General features: G+C 36.9%; 2 protein-coding genes across 5 annotated transcripts; one reads left to right on the top strand and one right to left on the bottom strand.

Annotated features, from left to right (window-relative positions):
• Positions 1-1,297: 1,297 nt before the first annotated feature.
• LOC105051797 (probable anion transporter 6) lies at positions 1,298-5,642 on the bottom strand. Its single transcript, XM_010932399.4, has 2 exons — positions 5,477-5,642; positions 1,298-3,068 (listed from the first exon to the last, which is right to left on the bottom strand). The coding sequence occupies exon 2, from the start codon at positions 2,871-2,873 to the stop codon at positions 1,542-1,544; it is 1,332 nt and encodes a 443-aa protein (XP_010930701.1). The 5' UTR covers positions 2,874-3,068; positions 5,477-5,642; the 3' UTR covers positions 1,298-1,541.
• Positions 5,643-8,638: 2,996 nt separating this feature from the next.
• On the top strand, positions 8,639-19,295 carry LOC105051798 (NAD-dependent protein deacylase SRT2). Of its 4 annotated transcripts, none has more exons than XM_010932400.4 (11): positions 8,639-8,816; positions 11,115-11,157; positions 11,287-11,542; positions 11,697-11,762; positions 11,863-11,908; positions 12,753-12,913; positions 12,998-13,127; positions 16,861-17,025; positions 17,982-18,109; positions 18,855-18,954; positions 19,043-19,295. In XM_010932400.4, exons 1-11 carry the CDS (start codon positions 8,784-8,786, stop codon positions 19,094-19,096), a joined length of 1,182 nt encoding a protein of 393 aa, XP_010930702.1. In that variant the 5' UTR covers positions 8,639-8,783; the 3' UTR covers positions 19,097-19,295. The 4 variants fall into 4 exon arrangements, with proteins under 4 accessions (XP_010930702.1, XP_010930704.1, XP_019708207.1 ...); XM_019852648.3 differs by having other exon boundaries at positions 8,686-8,816; positions 11,098-11,157; XM_029266647.2 differs by having other exon boundaries at positions 8,748-8,816; positions 11,115-11,167.
• Positions 19,296-19,763: the final 468 nt, after the last annotated feature.

Below are 19,763 nucleotides of genomic sequence, written 5' to 3'. Positions count from 1 at the left end.
CCATTCCATAAAAAAATCAAAACATCTTCATCTCAAAGGATTTAAAACCTTGTTATGGACCATATGCCGTGGTGGAACTTATACTTCCCATTCTCTAACCTGAGTCATCATCATCTAAGTTGATCACCTGATAATCATAATTAATTACTATCCTATCAAGTCAGAGGATGCCATACCTATCCATTTAGGGGTAATTGGAGAGTTTCAACATTAGAATTGTTCTCAGACGCTATCAAAGTATAAGACTGGGGAGCAAAAGACAAATATTCTTCAATACTCACAAATACTAGATGACTTAATGGTATGAATGCAGTAGATTTGTCAGTTCTGATGTTTAAACAACAACAGGAAGGATGAATATTGTGATAAAATCATTTAGATCAGAAAGCCTAGGGGCTCAACCTTAATACATGACTGCCTAATCACTCTTATGGCCCTAAAATTATTTTATTTAAAAGAGAGGACGCAAGAAGAAACGAACTGTGCCACTAATCCTTCTTAAAAAGGCCACCAGGTTTCTCACAAAGATCTGGCTTTAGAACAAATTATGGACACTGAGAAACATGTAATTTGAAGCGATAAGAGTAGACTGCAGTATTAGAGTATAGGGGGGAGAATCTTAATTTTCGTCAACTACTTTTCTCGCGCAACTCTTCTCAAATCCTGCTGTAATTTTCAATAAATTGAGGGACAAGTCAGCATGTTGAATGATGATCATGTTTCCAACAACTTATAAAGGAACATTCAGTAGTTGTCATACAATATCTTTAGCACAGAAAATGCCAAAGCTCAAGCCATCATCAATTTTTGCCTGGTCACGCGTGAAAACGCTTGAATATTTCATTTGCTGCATTAGTAAAAGCATTCTCATTATGTTATAAAATGCACTTCCCTTTGTTGCTCCTAAATGAAAACCCCTGTAAAATATGTGTCTACTCTTTCTTATCTATCTAATGAACTCCTCTTCCTCCTCCTTTGTAGGTGCTTCAAGTGGAGTCTATCAAATAGTTCCCACAAATCATAGCACCATGTGCATTTGCGTATGCATGCTGCTATTATTAAACTATATTCTACCCGAGTCACTCCAGAAATAACTTAGTGGCCCAGCATGCACCTTGAACAGTGTATAGGTCTATACTTCAATTACCAACATACTTATTTCACATACAGATGTTTAGCAAAAAAAACACACATTCCACTAGAAAGCAACACATATGATCCTTGGGCACTTAATGCCTCCACTCTTCCTAATTAAGAAATGGCATCACCCAAGTTACAAGCAAATGAGCGCAAGTGATAAAGTGAAACATAAATATGAGATTATAAGATGTAAACTTGATCTTGAGAAGCTTACTATTCCAATCTTGACATTCAATTTTGTTTGCTCATTACAATGTTTCAAAATACAGTGGCACATATGAATCTAAAAAGGTGTAAAGAAATTAAACGTTTGAATATTGTACCAAATGAGTTAAAATCAAATCTCCAGGTAAACCTTTGCAATGGACTTTTGAATTAAAAATATCCATAGGAATGTTTTGTTACTCGAAAATTCTTTCTCCTGTTGCAAATATTAAAAAAACAACAGCACTGAATATGCAGAGGTATCCTGGAACAAAGAATACAGATTTCCAACTCTCAGAGCTTGAAAGATCCATACTGGAAGCCTTTGCAGCCTCCAGAATGCTTCCTGTGAGCCCCACACCAACAATGCCAGCCAATGTCCCTGCTGTATTGGAAACCCCCATCACAATACCTGCATATCTTGGAGCCACATCCAGATGATTTACAGCAAATCCTGCTCTTCCTAGTGCCAAAAAGCCAAGAGTAACTGAAGAGCAGAACACGGTCCCCGTTGACGTTCTGAAAAATGGGAGCGCCATCAAAGCAAAGGCAGCTATGATGAACCCAACAGTATTCAACAGTTTACGAGTCTTTGTCACTGATAAGATCTTTCTGGTAATCAAATGGTCTGCAACTACTCCACCAATATTAGAAAATACAAACATGTTCAGGTAAGGGACCATCTTGGAAGATCCCATCTCCTGAAGACTCAGCTGAAGGCCTAGCTCAAAATATGTTGGCAGCCAATTCATAAGCACATATAATGCATAATGGAAAGTGAAGTTGTTCACCACAATTGCCCAAACCGGCAAACTGAAGATTATCCTTTTCCATGGTATCTTAGAGGCATTAAGAGAATTCCCGCCATTTTGCACTCTCATCTTATCTTTCAGCCGAGTCACAGGCAACAAAGACTCTCCAAAACCAACAGCCATTGCCATAGGACGATCAGAACGAGGTGGATCACTAGCATATTTAAACCAAAGGATAGACCAGATGGCACCCAATGCTGCTTCGACCAGGAAAACTGACTGAGGACCCTTGTACTTCACCAAGCTTGGCAGTAGAAGCATGCCACCAGCTGCACCTAAATACATCCCCGAGGTTGTAAGAGATACAGAACGGGAACGCTCATGTGGTGGGACCCATTGTGCGAGCACTGTATGAATGGAGGGAAATATGAATCCCTGTGCCACCCCAACAAGCAAGCGAGCAAGCACTAAAACACGGACCTTGCTAGGGTCCAGTGGAACTAAAGCACATGTTGAAGACCAAACTAAAAATGACATAAGCAGAACACGTCTCCCTCCTACTCTTTGTGCTGTCCATCCACCAGGCACTTGTGAGACAACATACCCATAGTAGAATGCTGAAAGTATTAGGCCCTTGCTTGATTGATCAACACCAATGGCATCCGCAGCGAAAGTGTAAGCAATTGAGAAACCAATACGCTCGATGTAGCATACATTTGTGCTGATGAAGGTTAGTAGAACAATGATATACCGCTTTGGAAATCTCATACTCATCATATTGCACAGTTTGGTATCTGAAAAATTCTGAGCAACTGCCCCTTCATGCCATCCTTCCCAATATTTCGTTTTTTCTCTTTTACACAAATACCCTAAACCATTTTCTCAATCCCTAGAATGAAAATATTTGATCATACAAATTTATTTTCTCCCAATAAAAATGGAGAATCTGAAACCAGAACCATAAGGATATACCTGTAGATAATTCATGCAATATTAGTAAAAAAAGTCACAAAGTGACCTCAAGCTGCTAAATAAATTGCCACATCCTTCATCAATTAGTCTCAAAGTCAGAGAAATAGCCTGAAATTACAACTTCCATGTGATTTTGCTCTAATCAGAATGTCAACATTCTAAAGGAAAAGAAGTACATGCAATATGTGTAAATAACGTTTCAGATGGAGATTGGAGATTTTTAAATAAATGCGTGATCACTCAAAACCCAAACTACTGAATAAAATAGAAGGTTATTAAGACAGTGATATGTGTATCATCACAATCATATAACTATTGAATAAGTCCAGGCATGTTTTAGGATTCAACATAAATGTAAGGAAATTGCTAGACAAATGTAATGATGAGCTTAACATTAACTAATATTGGATTGGAGAATAAATTTTTGTCCAACAGCATGGGCTGCATTATATCCTTCAGTTTTGTCATTTTTATCATAAAGACAGTTTTTGCATGCATATAATTAACATTAAGTTCTTTAATTATACTACTAAGCATATTATTAATATTAAGTTCTCCCTCAACAAACTCAATAACATGCATAGCACAATCATAACCAATATGCTCTCAAAAATGCAGATATATTAATTAGAATGCAAACCACACTAATGAACAGAAGATGGAAGAGCCCAAAGAAAATATGTTCATCCAATATCCACTTGATGTCGACACCATAACTATCTGACCGTTGAAAATTATGAGAGCAAACAAAAGTTAGGAGGCAAGGTATTCTAAGCTGACAACAAAGTTTATAGGCCATTCATGACACTTTATGTGAGTATGGTTGCTGTCTATCAACTTAGAGATTTGGTTACAACTTTGACCAGATTAATTTTGACATCAATATTTTTTTCTGTATAAGGAAGAAATTATGTAGGTTATTAGAAATAGTTGGTACGGAACTTCCAAACAAATTAAATTTTAATTTTTCAGGTAGAGACTGCTTTTTGAGGTTGAGGGTCCCGGCAGCCATTGGATTGTGGCATAAAGTGATACAATTATCTTAGCATGTAGAATGTGATTGAGATCTTTGCTTTTAATCAAAAGAAGTTTACAATTTTTTCTTCTTGATTTGGAGGTAATTTCATCTCTCTCTCTCTCTCTCTCTCTCACACACACACACACACACTTTTTTTTCAATTAACTAGCAGTCCTCCTCCTCTTAGATCCTTGAACAAACTTCAAGATGAAAAATTCACTGTCACTTTGCTATCAGTCTATCCACCATCATTTTTATATAGGTTAGGCAATGTGATGATATGCCTTACATGGGTAAATTGATTCCTAATGTAAGTTCCCAAAGCATATTGAGTCATAAGAAGATGATTATAGGGCCATGGTTTTTAATAAGGTTCTTTTATAGAAATAATTAGCCACAACAATGATCCAAACATGATACCTATATTATATCATATATGAGAGAGTCCATATCATAACATTTGTGAGAGTTATCTAGGTACAAGACTGAATGGAGATCCGAATCGGTAGTAAAATTTCAATAATTGATTAGCCTCTCTTTTCCCTTTTGTGGTGGATCCCACACACTTTTCTCCTACATTTCCTCTTATTGATTCAACCATGGTTTCGTATTTCAGAATTTCTTTTAAGGCCTGCCACAAATTCCAAGCCATGCACCGAACTTCTAGTGCTAAGAAAAAATTCTTAGTAAATGTGGACCTGCGAATGGGGGCTTGATTTGGCATCTTAGTGCTATCCCATGAACTCAATCAGCAGAACAGCCTTCTGACAGCAAACTTTACAAGAACAGATAAGATATCCAGAAAGCGGCTTGCTCATCACCAGAAAACAATAGTATTTGAGGTGTGACTCTTTTGTTTCAATTTAACGTCTCTTCTCATCTCCAGTAACTTTCCGTTAGAGCAATTCAATTTCTGATGCAGTTTAATCTTCTGACACACCACATTTTTATCTTGATCTACTATAACAACAAAAAAGAGACCTCTTTTTGAGTTACATCATCTTTCGAAATCATTGTTTACTTTTTTGTCTTTTTTCCCTTTGGAGGTAATTAGGTCCATATCTGGTTCCTCATCTGCCCAAATCCATTCGATTCAACCCTTATACACCCAAATCTATTCTCAAAACATTAACAAAGTCATTAGCTTCCCATTCCCAACGCTGAGCTCCATTAGGGCTACAACCTCTCTTGTGGCTTCAAGGTTAATCCCTCGGGTTCCACTACTTTTTAATTCTATAAATCATTTTCTCGAATGGGATCGATCAGTAGTAGCTTTCTTCGATTCTTTGCAAGCTTGATCACCCAATTCATCAATGGCTACACGAACAATGATCAATCTAACTTACTACTCGCATTAAACAAAACTAGCAGGGAAAAATGACTCACTGACCTCGACCTCACGCGACGATGCCGCTTGCCGCAGGATATCCGCCGGCGGCGTCCGGTACCAAACAAAGAAGGAGAACTACGAGAGAACGGGGATGAAACCCTAGAAATCTAACAAGCTCAAGATAATTATAGGCACAATAAAACCCTCGGCACTAGGGTTTCTGATAACCGAGTGATTACGGTTTTGAGCTCCAAACAAGACAACAGATGGGATCCAGAATAGAGTTTGGAGGTCGATAGCTGGGGGATCAGAAAAAGAGAGAAAAAAGAGGGATTGGATTTAGATGTTGAAAGGATTGGCGCGAGTACACTAGCGGGCAGGGGTGGGGTGGGGTGGGTGACGGCATAGCGGGTGGCCCACACCCACCCGCTCCCGGGTTGCTGACTTGCTGTTTACTGCGTCGGTTTTTCTGATGCCGATTTTTTTTTTTTTTTTTATGGGTAAATATGCCGACTTTTTTGGGATACGAGTACCAGAGAAGTGTTGTTTCCGGCAGGGGTATCATTGGTAGTTGGATGAGCCGAAGCTAAACGTTCCGGGGGGAAAATAAAATAAAAAAAATAAGAGCAGCAGCTACCTCTTTGTCCACTGAAATTTGCGAAAAAAAATATTAACACATAATGAAAGTAAAATATTGTCCTGCTTCTTGGAAAATAATAATGGGAATGCAACCCATTAGGCAGGTACAGTTGGTAAAAATGGCTGGATCTGAAATTTACCCAAATTAATATGAATTAGCTCTATTTTGTAGCTTTCGTTCTATCTTTTGTGCACAAATATTCTCCATCATTTTTTTAATAGGTGGATTGTGGTTTTTGAATTCTTCTCTTTGAATTTTAAGATCTTAAAAGAATTGGGCTCCTATTGGTCTTTTTTTTTTTTTTTTTCTCATTCTTTGTTTCTCTTAGTTGCAATTATCTCTTTACTATAAATCATTGAAACCCACCTTTCTCTTAAAAAGAAATCAACATCTTATTTTCTTTAAAAGGTAAGAACTAGATTTATTGGGTCATTGCTTCATCTATGATTGTATATATCATTTGATTGTGTATAGTCTCAGGATTTTTGATTTTAGATTAGTTCTTAAGTTTAGTATTTTATCATAATAGATTACAGAATAAATTAATAGATAGCTGGAGTATTGTTGTCCGACAAGATCTATCATGATCGGCATATTTTAGATTTATATACGATTAATCAATTTAAAAAAATTAGTTATTTAAAAAAAAAGATTAATCATCTATTCAAAAGATATAAGAATTAAAATAATTGAATACAGACTTTCAATTTGTTTCAAATATAATTAATTGGAGAGCTTGCAAAAGTTTGCTTATATATGAAAAAAAATATTTGATATTTTTTTATTCAATTTGAGATAATCATATACTAAGTAGAATTTGTCGTGATAATTACAACTCTCCTTTTTGATATGAAGTTTGAGGATGGGTCTCGCTCCATTTTTTTAAAGAGAAAAAAATGATGCCCATTATGTTTAAATTAATAAAAAGAATAAAGGCATTGGGACATAAGGGAGACAAAATATGTCGATTAAAAAATATGGATTCTTTTATTTATTTTTTAATTTTTTATAAGGTCGATGAGTTAGGGATTTGAATAAGACATGGGAATAGATTTTTTTTTTTTAAGTCTAAAATCCATATAGATGAGAGAGACAAACGTGGATTATGTTTTTAATTTAATAATATTTTTTGTGTAAATATTCATTAATACATGTAAGGATATTCTTATCGATCTAAAATAATATTTATCTTTCTTATTTAATAATATAGCATAGATATTATAGAATATAGAGACAACTGCATATATAATCTTGCTTTGAGTAACGGGCTCTATCTCTCTTTCTTTGCTCTTTCTGAATAGAAATATTTAATACCATAAGGTTGTGAGTAAATTATATTTTAAATAATATCATAACATAGTTCTAGCCATTCTTTTTTTTACAATATTGAGATAAATAATACAACAAACATAGTAGCTGCTATATCTTCTTAGACTTGTCCATTGTAATAAATTATTGCAGTGCAAATAATGATTATTATTTTCACTTGGACTTTCTTTTGAACAAAATAATATTTATTTTAAATTTTAAAATATTTTTCTCAAAATTCTTTATAAAAAAAAAATGCTTGCATGGTCTAAAAAATATATTATCTTGTCTAACAAAAATAAAAAAATATCATTATTTAATCATTAGTATCCATTATTTTTTGTTATAATGCCATTATAATAGCCATAATTATTTTTAGCATTACCTATTATTTCTCGTTGAAACAGCAATATAAGAACCATTATTTTAATTACTATTTTAATATTAATTTTTTGAAAACTTATTTTGAGGTAAATAATAGCCTATCAATAATAGCTTATCTGGGGCATGAAAACATATTATTTAAGATAATAAAATATTATTTTTGAATGGTGATGCTTTGGGCACTCTCATAGGGCTATAAATAGGTCTGATCACATAATCCCAACATGATTCAGTTTCATGAATGAGCCTTGATATTGGATCACACATAATTTATTCAATTATTGAAAAAGATTATCTCCAATCTATAAAAAATATTTTAGACCTAGTAGATCTAGTCATATATGATTAGGACTCAACTCAAAATATTTAGATCTTGATTGATTCGAATCTTGATTCATCTTTATTACCAATAAAGTTCATGAAAAAACTTATTCTAATTTCTAAATAAAATTAGATTTTGATTACCATAAAATTATTTACTAATATGACCAAAACTTCTTAAATTAATGTTTATGCAAAACCTCCATCCCCTTCGAGAGGCTAATAATCTCAAAGGTTATCATCTCTTAAAATGATGAGACTAATTCGAAAAATTTTTTCTTAATGAAAGAAAAATGAAGAAATTGCTCAGAACATTTTTTTCCTATTTCAAATGAGACCAGATCGAATAACTAACAGGTAGTTCCAAAATGGACCCATCCGAACCGAAAATGTGGAACGGGTCCGATATTTGCAGCCGGCCCATGCCTCTCCGAGGGAGGATCGGGTCGCGGGTTAACTGACAGATTTGCGGCTTTTTAGGCACTCCTATTTTTTTTCTTGGAATTTCGGTCGCCCGTAAAGTTGTAGCTGCTGGAGCGATACGACAGAGAGCTCCCACCACCAACCGGCTCGTGATCAGCAAATGGTAGCAACGACGGCCACGAGGAATGCGAGTTTTGTTTTCCCTGAGACCACTAGCGTCTCGACATTAATTCCACCGCCTTCGCCTTCCGCCCACCCCTGCGATCTCCCACGTCCCCCTCCCCCTTGGCCATGGTGATGACCGCGCCCCGCCCTTTCCCGATCGTAAGCTGCTCTTTCTCTTCGATCATTATTCCTTATATTGTTAGGGCTCTGAATCTTAGGGCTTGATAGAGCTTAATCTTTACGGAGTTTTTTGGATTGTTTTGGTTGTTGTGATTCTCTTCGAGTATCAACTCGATCCTTCGAGGTTTCAGCACAAGTTTTGATTCCGAATTGTTATGAGATGTGTTATAAGGCAGTCCTGGAAGAAAGGGTAAGTTATAAATGTAAACCCAGGCGAAAATCAAAGTATTTGATGATCGTTTCTTGCGATGAATTTGTGTGCGCTAGTCCTTTTTCCATGTTCCGAGTTAGCCTGCTCATAAATTAGGATTTGATGAGCTCATTTTCTTGATGGACTGTTTGGGTTCCTGTAGCTTCTCTTCTCAGCGAGCCATGGATGATCGTCCAAACGTTCTCAGGAAGTTCAGTGACTTATTTGTTTATCAGCCAATGCTTGGGTCATAAAACCCATTTCAAACCAAACATTTCCTTCTCTTTTGGTGTGGGAAGTCAGATTTTTTATTTTTTGGTTTCCAGCAAGTCTCTTTAGCAAATCGAAGCATCACTTCTCACCTGGTGTTGGCTGTGAATGGAACTCTGTAGATGACCTATGGTCTTGCCAAGATTTGTGCCATTAAACGTTCGTTTCAGGCTCGCTCCAATGCTTTGATTTTTTTTTTTTTAAATTCTCTATCTAATCAGCGTGGTGGAATATAAGAGAAAAATTGGCCCTGAAAAGATGAAGCCTGGCATGGCTTCTTTTCTGGACTGCATACCCTTGAATTTAGGTTGAGTTAGATTTCTGAACTCCCTTAGACATGTTTTTTACCCTTATGTCCTGCAGTTTGGAGAAACTCTGGATTTATTTCTATGTAAAGTGCAGATAAATAGGAAAGGAGAAAAAGAACGAGTTAAAAGATATAGTACTGTGGTGAGGCTGATGAATTTGATACATTTGATCTTGCCATAGTCACTGTTGTTGATGAGTCTGTGTATTGTATGCTGTTCTATTGATTATGAACCATATGTATTGTATTGTATTGTATATATACAATACAATACATATGTGTATTGTATTGTGTGTGTGTATATATATATATATATATATATATACACACACATATGTACATATGTATATACATATATGTATGTATGTATGTATGTATGTATATAGCATACCATTATTTGCTTGTATTTTCTGTAGCTAAGATCGGGTCATCTTGTTCGTTCAGTGATCTAGTTCATAGTGGTTCAACATTGTTGTGGAAAAGATACCATGACATTGTTATGAACCAGCTCACTGGAGGCACAAGACGACACTATCCTAGATGCAACCGTGCCGAACAAACAAAATGTGCACAAATATGTGGTAGAAAGTGTAGGAAAAGAGAACACACAAGACAAGAAGAAGACACCAACAAATTAAGTGGTTCACCCACTTCGAGGCTACATCCAGGGGCATGGAGGAGACCAAAATCTACTAACAATGTGAAGGAGTACAATGGATTGGAGAGATTACTTCCCATACAAGCTTTGGTACAAGTGTACAACACCACCACAATGGACACCTCTCTACAAGCTCCATCCTTCTAGGATAACACCTCCAATGATGAGAATCCACCATGAAACACCTTGAGTACACCTCCAATAGCCTTGGATAATGAGAACTTGAACCAGAGAGAACAAGAGAGTACCTCCCAAAACCTTTTTTCTTCTTGCCAAGAAAGAGCCCTTTGTTCTTGCTTGGAACCTTGGATTGAATTAGAGATATTTTATCAGACCTCTCTTGTGAAGTTTTGTCCTTGTAAAGGATTTTCAATATACCCCACTTAAGCCCAAACCATCCCAAGCAATGTGGGCCAAGAAAATGGGCTAAGTGGTGATTTTGGTATCACCCAACACAACATTTTCTCTTTTCTTCTGACCTTTTGATATGGTGATTAAAGACAATTTGGTGGGTTTAGATTCATATAAGCATAGCACAATTGAAAGCCATGACATGAGTATGGGAGAAATAAATAATTCATGCTGGAATTTGAATATTGTTTGTATCAGAATAAACTCAACTTGCTGCTTCTGCAGCCATGAAACTGAATCAACCTATGCTTTGTGCATCTCTTTCATGTCATGTTCATGTTGTTTATAGGGCTGACTTTTTACAAACTAATAAACACCTAGCATACATATCTTCACATTTTTATTGATGCTGTTGTATGGTACATCTGAGCATCATAAGAATATGTTTCTGTTGTATTTAGCCTTATCTAACTGATTCATTTAGTCCCTTTTGAAATGCAGATCATTGTAAGTGTTACAGAAGCTCTTGGAACGGTATCCAGAGGCAAGTTTCTATATGTAATTTTGCTGATTAGCTTTAATGTGTTAAACTTTCAAAATGATGACTACTTTTCAAACATGATTATTCTGCATAAGAATTTCAAGCAAAACTCACTGGTTTATCAATTGTCAGGGTGTCACCTTCACATGGCTACCATGCAATCTAGTTTGAAGTATGATCTGGTTTGCAGCAGAACAAGGAAGGGCCTTCCTTTTCAGTTCTCCATAAGGCAGTTACTTGCAAAATGCAGTCACTCTACTTCTCAAACCACAGCAAAAGATCAGAATAAATCTTATCTTCAATTTTTAAGGGAAAAGAAGATAGTTCCTGAGTCAGATCCTCCAAGCACTAAAGATGTGAACCTTCTGTATCAATTTTTTGATCAGAGGTAGGTTTTCAATTTGTGAACCTTCTGTAACTATATCTGGAATGATGAGGAAGCAGATGAAAACATTCAGAAATAGATTGCATCTTCAATGATTCTTTGGTAGCATGCTAACTTGCTAAGCAATTTATCTCTTATTATCAATGAATTGCCTCAGGCGCAAGCTTATGGTGTTGACTGGAGCAGGAATGAGCACAGAGTCTGGGATTCCTGATTATAGAAGGTATGAAATCCTCTTTACGTGTAACTGCCTAGCTTTCTCAATGCTCACTTGGCCTCTTATTTCTTTGTAGTACACTAACTATAACTTTGTCTCATGGCAGTCCCAATGGAGCTTACAGTTCTGGCTTCAAACCTATTACACATCAGGTTAGTGACAAATGTTGAGATCCTGTTTGATGTTGTTTAGATTACAATCAGTCAACCACTGATCTATATTGGTTAACAAATTTCTTTTTAAGCACGGCTCTATAGTATACATTTCCATGATCTCCTTTTTCATGAAAATTTGGTGTATACTAATGTTTGTCCATAATTTAGACAGCAAACATCATCTTAGGAAGCTTTTCATGTTTCATATAGAAGATGTGCAAGTTCTTCATATTTCTTCACAGTACTTGTCAATGAAAAGGTAGATATTAGAAGTTGTTCTGATATTTTTTTTTTCTAAAAACATGTATATCACATGCCTGGATAATTATTTTAGTGTTACTTAAACAAAGACAAAAGTGAAATTACTTAAGCTGATAATAACACAATGTGACTGCACAAACTTGGCAAACCACCCTTGTGGATCCACGATTAAGGGTTGAATGCCTGGAGGCAGATATTAATACCCATCACCTATTTGGAACTGTCTTGATGAGGTTATGAATATAGTTCATCATTAGAATTTCATAGTTAGTGGAGATGAACTGAGAAGTAATGAAATTATGCATGCTAGCTTTAGGAGTTCTGTGAATCTTAAAATTACCTTTATCTATGATTGGAATGAGCAAACCAACCAGCATAAGGCTTTGTGATTCTTGTGTTTGATAAGCCAAGCTGAAATAATGTGCATTTTAATTTTGTTTAACTGATCAATATCTTCCATTGGGCACACTTTGAACGGATTTTCATGAATTTATGCCCGGTACTTTTCTGTTCTGTCTAATCATTTGTTGTGTAGTTTCTATTTTTGTACTCTTGTTGTAACAAAACCTATGGAAAACAGGAGTTTGTCCGCTCAAGCCGTGCCCGCAGGCGATACTGGGCTAGGAGCTATGCTGGATGGAGAAGATTTACTGCAGCACAGCCAAGTGCAGCCCATCGTGCTCTAGCATCTTTGGAAAAAGTTGGTAGAATCAATTATATGGTTACACAAAATGTTGACAGGCAAGAGGTTCCTTCCCTCTCTTTACATGTATGTCATGATATCTTGGGTATCTTAGTACTTATGCACATGCAGTCATATTTTAGGTTGCATCATCGTGCTGGAAACAACCCACTTGAGTTGCATGGAACTGTGTATACTGTAGTATGTTTGCAATGTGGCTATTCCATTAACCGAGATTTATTTCAAGACCAAGTGAAGATCCTCAATCCAAAGGTGCAGTATTTTGCTTTACATCATTCTCTTGGAAGTTATGGAGTAACTTTATAGCATTCCCAAATGTCTTTCAAATGTATATCTTGGTCTACAATACCAATCCATTTATAGACATCAAAAAAAATAAAATATTAATAAGTGCACAGCAAACTGAACATGTAGATGTTAATAGTCATATATATGCCATATGATAAGTTGGTATGTGTTCTCTAACACCCTCTTTCCTCCAAACTCATTGGGGACCATGCATTAAGAGTTTGCAATGAAAAACAAGCCAGATACAGTAGATCTGCTGATAAGACATGAAGTCAAAATATAGGTAATACCAAATAAAGGTAAGAGAACATCTGGAAAACGGAAGCCAAGGTGCCTGGTCCAAAAAATTGCGCAGAGAATGTTAGAAAAGTTCAACCACTAATTTGTGGTTATGACCATTGGAGGTACAAAAGTGATTAAGACACAGAAGTTGCACATGTGTGCCGCTGGTGATACGGTTGCAAGCTATATGGTACAAGGCGGTTAAGCAGAGCATGATGACTAATCCAAAAGCAACACTGAAAAAAAAGTGGTTGGCATTATCTCTGCGGTCCAACGTCTGATGTAGGATGTGTAACCTGCTGATCTTAAGCCGTTGACAATATAGTACTTTCAGACTAAATTGAGCTCATAATATATGTTGATGGTGATATAAATTGGTTGACTAGGTTGCTTTTTGAAAAATAGGTTCATCTATAAACTAAGCCATGAATGGCATATGTATGAAGCAATAATAAAAGCACTGCAGGCATCCAATGCTGGAAATTCATCACAGACAGTGCGAATGGGATGAGCCATTGATAGATGTCATAACGGCAACAAAGGTGTTTATGTCTCATGCAAAACTTTGAGACAAAGTAGTTTGGAATTACTGTGGCTTTAGAAGTCAATTAGCAGTAAGTGAACATAGCCAATGTTGATGGCATAAGGATCTATACTCTCCCATCTTATGCTCATGAATTCATCTCTTTGCCCCATAGTCCCTAAGGGCTAAGAATGGCCTCAGATTATTTAGATTTTTCTTTTAGTAATAGTGGAACTCGATCATCACTACCAATTTTAAGGTCCATCTTCCCTTCATGTCTTCATTATTATGTTAGAGGTGTTGACATTGAATCCTTATTCCATTTATAGAACTAATATTAATTACGGAAGACTCTCTTTGGGAACTTGGATTTTAAATTCTTATTTCATTGGGACTCTTTGCATGGTCTCAGTAAGGTTGCACGCTAGGCACATTATTTTGGTCCAACTAAGTTCTGGATCTTGATTCTCTAAAGCATTAATGGTTTGTTAGTTCATTTCCAACCAGAACTTGGAAAGCTTCAGCCCAATATTTAGAAGGACATTTAAAATGATGTGCACCAATAGCAAAATATACTTGGAAATGCTGGGTCCTAATGCTTCCATTTGAATATTACAGGAATTTTATTCTCTGCTGATCCTTTGTTTTATGAGATAAAAAATTGGACTGATTCCAATCTAATTCATTTTGGTTGTGTTTGGATGCCAATAACTAAAACTGCCATGCCCTCCGGGGAGGGGGGGTGGGCGACAGAACTTAAAGCCCATCCATGCTGGGAGAGAAGAAGAAGAAGGGAAGAAAGAAATGAATGAAAGATGAAGAAAAAGAAAAAGTGAAAGAAAAGAAGAAGAAGAAAAGAAAGAAATGAAGGGAGAAGAAAGAAAGGAAGAAAAGAAGGAAGAAAGGCAAGAGAAAGAAGAAGAAAAAGTAAAAAAGAAATAAAACAAGAAGAACAAAAAGAAAGAAGAAGGAAGGTAGAAGAAAAGAAAAAGAAGAAAGGAAAGAGAAAAGAAATAAAAAGAAAGAAAAAAAGAAAAAGGGGAGAGAGATGGAGGAAATCTTACCGAGATACATGATCTAGATCACTGCCGGGAAGGAATGGGACAATGGTGCATCCCATTCCATGGAGAAATTGGGACATTCTTGTCTCATGGGATTTAAAACCTTGGATTTAACTATTGGTTACCAACCCTATGTCAGCTAACCATTGGTTAAAGTTATCCGCTGTTTGGTTGACATTCTTGAGGTTAGTGGGATGAGTTGTGAAAAATGCAAGAAGTAAAGAGAGGGAAGAGATGATATGTGTGGAGGGTTGCATCTTTCGCTTCGGATCTGGCATCTAGGATGTTGATGCCCGTGCTGTTTCTTCCTTGTTGGTGGAGGCTAATGCTGCACGATGGTCTTCGGACCTCCTACCAGTGATAGACAACCATGGCCATAATAGCAAGGATGGGCATGTCCACTAGGGCCAAGGAGGGTGAACGTCGGACTCCTCAATGGGTGACTTGGTGTTGGATGCTAAGACCGCTCTTTGTGCGGTGTTTGACTGTGTCTGGGCTGGTCTCCTCCAGTTGGCATCTGCTCGGGTGTATGGCAGTGCCATGAAGTTGTATGTGGAGCTTCTCTCTATCTTAGCAGATGTGCCCCTCTGGTCGGATGTTTCAATGCCATCTTTTTAGGGAATCATGGATTCAGCATGCTTGCTTGGAGGCATTGCTGTCCTGGGTTGCACTCAGCCCTGTCGGCCCTCTTTTTAACCATCTTTGGTCTCAACTGCCCCCATTCACCCCACTCTCCAGCCTGCATGCTAAAACCTTGCATGCAATGCTTTTATTAGGTTTCTGGTTTTGTGTTCATGTTAGAAGGTTAGGATATTGCTCCATCTACCTGGCATTTGTGTTCACTTTGTTTTTGCTGCATAAAGGGTGCTTCAACCCATTTCATTCTGAGTGCATGGCCTTTGCATCTACATTTTCTATACCATACTACTAACTAAATAATATGATGAGGTGTGCCTCTTTCCCACCAAAATAAAACAGAGAAAAGAAAGAGCTATGGTGGTTTGTTTCATTCTCTCACATGAAATAAAGTTGGCCAAGTCAAGTTGCTTTTGGGTTGTTAACTGAATAAACTTAACCCATGCTTTTTGGCATGTGTTGGTTGGTTAAACTGATAACCTGCCCTTAACTAGCAGATAACCACCAACCAAACATATGCTAAGAATTTCTGGACTTAGTTATCAAATTCAGCTAGTCATGTCTTGGCAGATTGTGCTATTATGTGTTAAATCTGAATTTGTTTTGAAGTTATTGAAGCTTAATTAAACTGTTGTGAGGCTTGAACTTACTGAGAACCACTGCCAGAAGGGGAAAAAAAAGAACTAAAAAAAAAAGATGCCAAATCTGGTTGATTTTGGAAAAGTTGTGCTTCCAGTATTTAAACCACGCTAAAACTGAAAGTTTTCAGCAACTTCTGACTCCTTGCAGAAACTTTGGTCGGATGATTAATACCACCTTGACTTGAAATATAATTTAGCTGCATTTTATTGTTTCCATATATATAGAAATTGAAGCTAATTCCTTAATGTACTTACTTTGTGTTGCAAGTTATGGATTTTACCTTTTTATGTTTGTTGGTTCCACATATTAAAGTATGACCGCTTATTGCTTTCTCTTCAACAAATTAATAGAAGGTTAAATATATAAACTTCTCATGAAATTGTGTGTCCAGTATGCTAGTTTGTCTATGCAGAGAACTTGGGAGACTATCTTGAGAGAGATTCCTGATCGTTTCACATCCATTGTTATGTTGTACTATAATCTTCTTCACTTTTTTCTCGTGGATATCTGGTGTCATGTATGACTTGATAAAGATGATCATGATCTGCTGCAGTGGGCTTCAGCAATTGAAAGCTTGGAATGTAGCAATCCAGGCTCAGACAAGAGCTTTGGCATGCAGCAACGGCCTGATGGTGACATTGAGATAGATGAGAAGTTTTGGGAACAGGATTTTAATATTCCCGATTGCCTGCAGTGTGGCGGAATGCTAAAACCTGATGTAAGCATCTGATAATTAGTGATATAATGACAATTACTTGGAGTTCTTAATATATGTCAGCACAACGAGTAAAATGCATTTCATGTGCTGGTCCATCAATGTTTTTGTACCAATATAGCTTTTATTTTACTTCTATGCAGTTTGATCTATGATCTTATTCTGTTTTACCGGCATGGAGATTAATGCAGTTCCTGTCCTTGAAATCTGACTGAATACTAAGAATGCTTAGAGTCATGATGAAGTATAACTGGTAGATTGTTCCTTTAATTAGAGCATGAATGTCTGTTAATACTTCTCCACTGTATACAATTTTTTTCATTTTTTATGAAGTTTGCTTATAACTTTGGAATAATAGAAGGGTAAGCAATGAAACCAGGCGCCAGAAATATTTGAAGTTTAAGAGTTATTAAACTTTTTTTTGGGCACAAAGGTTATTATACCTAGGGGAGGGTAAAGAGAAAATCTCACGCACAAAGGTGATGCATTCATTCTAGAATCATCAATTGCTGTTTTTATTTTCGTGGGCATAAATGTCAGGTCACCTAGCTCTTTTGTGTAGTAGTAATTATTGAAAATACGTGTCCCCTTTTTTCCTACCTTTTGTACCATTTTTAATTGTGATATGAAGTGACTTTAAAATCAATGTGGAATCAAAAAGGATCATTTTCAACCGATACCATTTTCCTATCAAAAACCATTATCACAATGCATATGGAGCATAGGTTCGCTATGATCAATGTCCCAAAAATGAGAATGAGAACATGTCTGATTGTATCAAAGGAAAAAGAAACTCCAAGAATGAAGTTAGAATGATTTGACATCAGTTGTTGATATTCTATACCTATTCAGTACAACAGTTTTTTCATATCAATTGCATCATCCCTTACCTACACTTCTTGTAAATGCAATAGATACCAAAATATCTGGGTCTTATAGTCTCTTCTTAATCTCTGAAGGTGGTATTTTTTGGTGATAATGTTCCTAAAGAAAGAGCAGATAAAGCAATGGAAGCTGCAAAAGGATGTGATGCTTTCCTTGTTCTGGGTTCATCGTTGATGACCATGTCTGCGTTCAGACTTGCCAGGTACAATTATCATGTTGTCATTTATGTATATTCTTGTTTGCTTGTTATGGAAATTAACCTGCAATAGGTTAATGTCTGGATAAGCATTATAAGCATGTTTGTTTCGATTGCTATGTACTAAAAGCAGCTCAGGATGAAGTGAGCACTTTTCGCTACTTTTGACATACAACTCAGCAGTGTAGAGTCAGCTGCAAGAGTGCACTATGAATGCGCCCCAGAATATGCACCTGCCACTGTCAGAGATTGATTGTTGACCTTTGAGTTCATCCTAGACCCCACCATTCTAGCTCAAAAAGCAGTGTCAAACTTTGGTTTGTCAAGCTGGGATCCTCTGTGGTGCACGTCTTGCACTGCAGAGGGCTGTACAGCCTTAAATAACCATCATGTCGTCCCATCTTGGATATGGATGGCTGTTGCTCATCCTTGCGATGTACTGTGTTTGGCACCGAACGTGACCCTTTCTATTCTCAAGATGAGTGAATTCGTCTCCAAGATGGATGATGTAGCGATTATTGAGGGTTGTATACCCCTGTGTGGTGCAAAGCATGCACCGTGGAGGATCAGGACTCTGGTTTATGTGCTACCTACTCATGTCTTCTTATTGTTGATTCTTAATTGTGTGCTACTTGGAAACTTGAAGGATTGATTATTCTGTAAATGCATCTTCAGCTATGTAATTCTTTTGCACCGTGTTTTCTTTTAGTCCAGTGACCTATAATCATGCTCAACAATTTTTTAACTGCAGAGCTGCGAAAGAAGCGGGTGCTCCTATTGCAATTATCAACATAGGTGAGACAAGGGCTGATGATTTTGTGTCCTTAAAGATCAATGCCAGATGTGGGGAGGTAAGAACTTTGTAGTTGTAATCTGGAATCAACTTCCATATGGGTACGTACGCATCTGTAATTGCTTGTGTTCCTTGTGGCCTTTCAGATACTGCCCAGATTGCTTGAGATGGGATGTCTTGCCATGCCTGGCGTAAGTTGAATCGCTGCTGCGCACTAGATGAGCTCTTTCAATCAGTCCCACAAGGAAGATTTTGGAACCAAATAAGAAGAATTTTTTTGCTTGGTCACATGAAGAAATGCGGTGGCGGGCTTCAGATCATTGCTGGTTATTTATGTATTATTTGTGCTCCACATATTTTATTCAGAAACTTGTATAATTGATTGTTCTATTCTCTGTTCAGGGGCCGCCTACTCTCTAGCCTGTTGTACTCGTATCATTCTTTGGGAGAAAAAAATCCTGGAAAAGAAGTATCCAAAGCTTGGTAGCCAACTTTGTGGCATCATTTTGATACTCCTGCTCCATGGCCGATTATGGCAAAGGCTTCCATAGTTCTATAGTAAACTACATATCTAAGATTTTGTGTTTGATATTCTTTTGATTAAATGCCATTATACATCCGTAGTGTTGTGGCCTGGAGTGGGCGATGCAGCCTTTTAGTTTTTTTTTCCCTCCTCCCTCACAGTCACAGATCACGATACAATGAAGCCCCGGCGCGGTCAACTATCTCAAGAAAGTCGCTAAAGACGAGCCCTTTCCTTCTCAGAACCGTTTTGGTCAATTAAAAAATTAGTCCTTGGAAGTCATCATCTGTTGTCAAGAAATTACTAACTGGTGGTGGGCAAACCTCAAAGAATGTTTTTTAGTT

The sequence above is a fragment of the Elaeis guineensis genome, chromosome 9, assembly GCF_000442705.2.
Source record: "Elaeis guineensis isolate ETL-2024a chromosome 9, EG11, whole genome shotgun sequence".
Classification (NCBI taxonomy): domain Eukaryota; kingdom Viridiplantae; phylum Streptophyta; class Magnoliopsida; order Arecales; family Arecaceae; genus Elaeis; species Elaeis guineensis.
The sequence above is the reverse complement of the archived record's forward strand: the minus strand, read 5'-3'. Positions and strand labels throughout refer to the sequence as shown.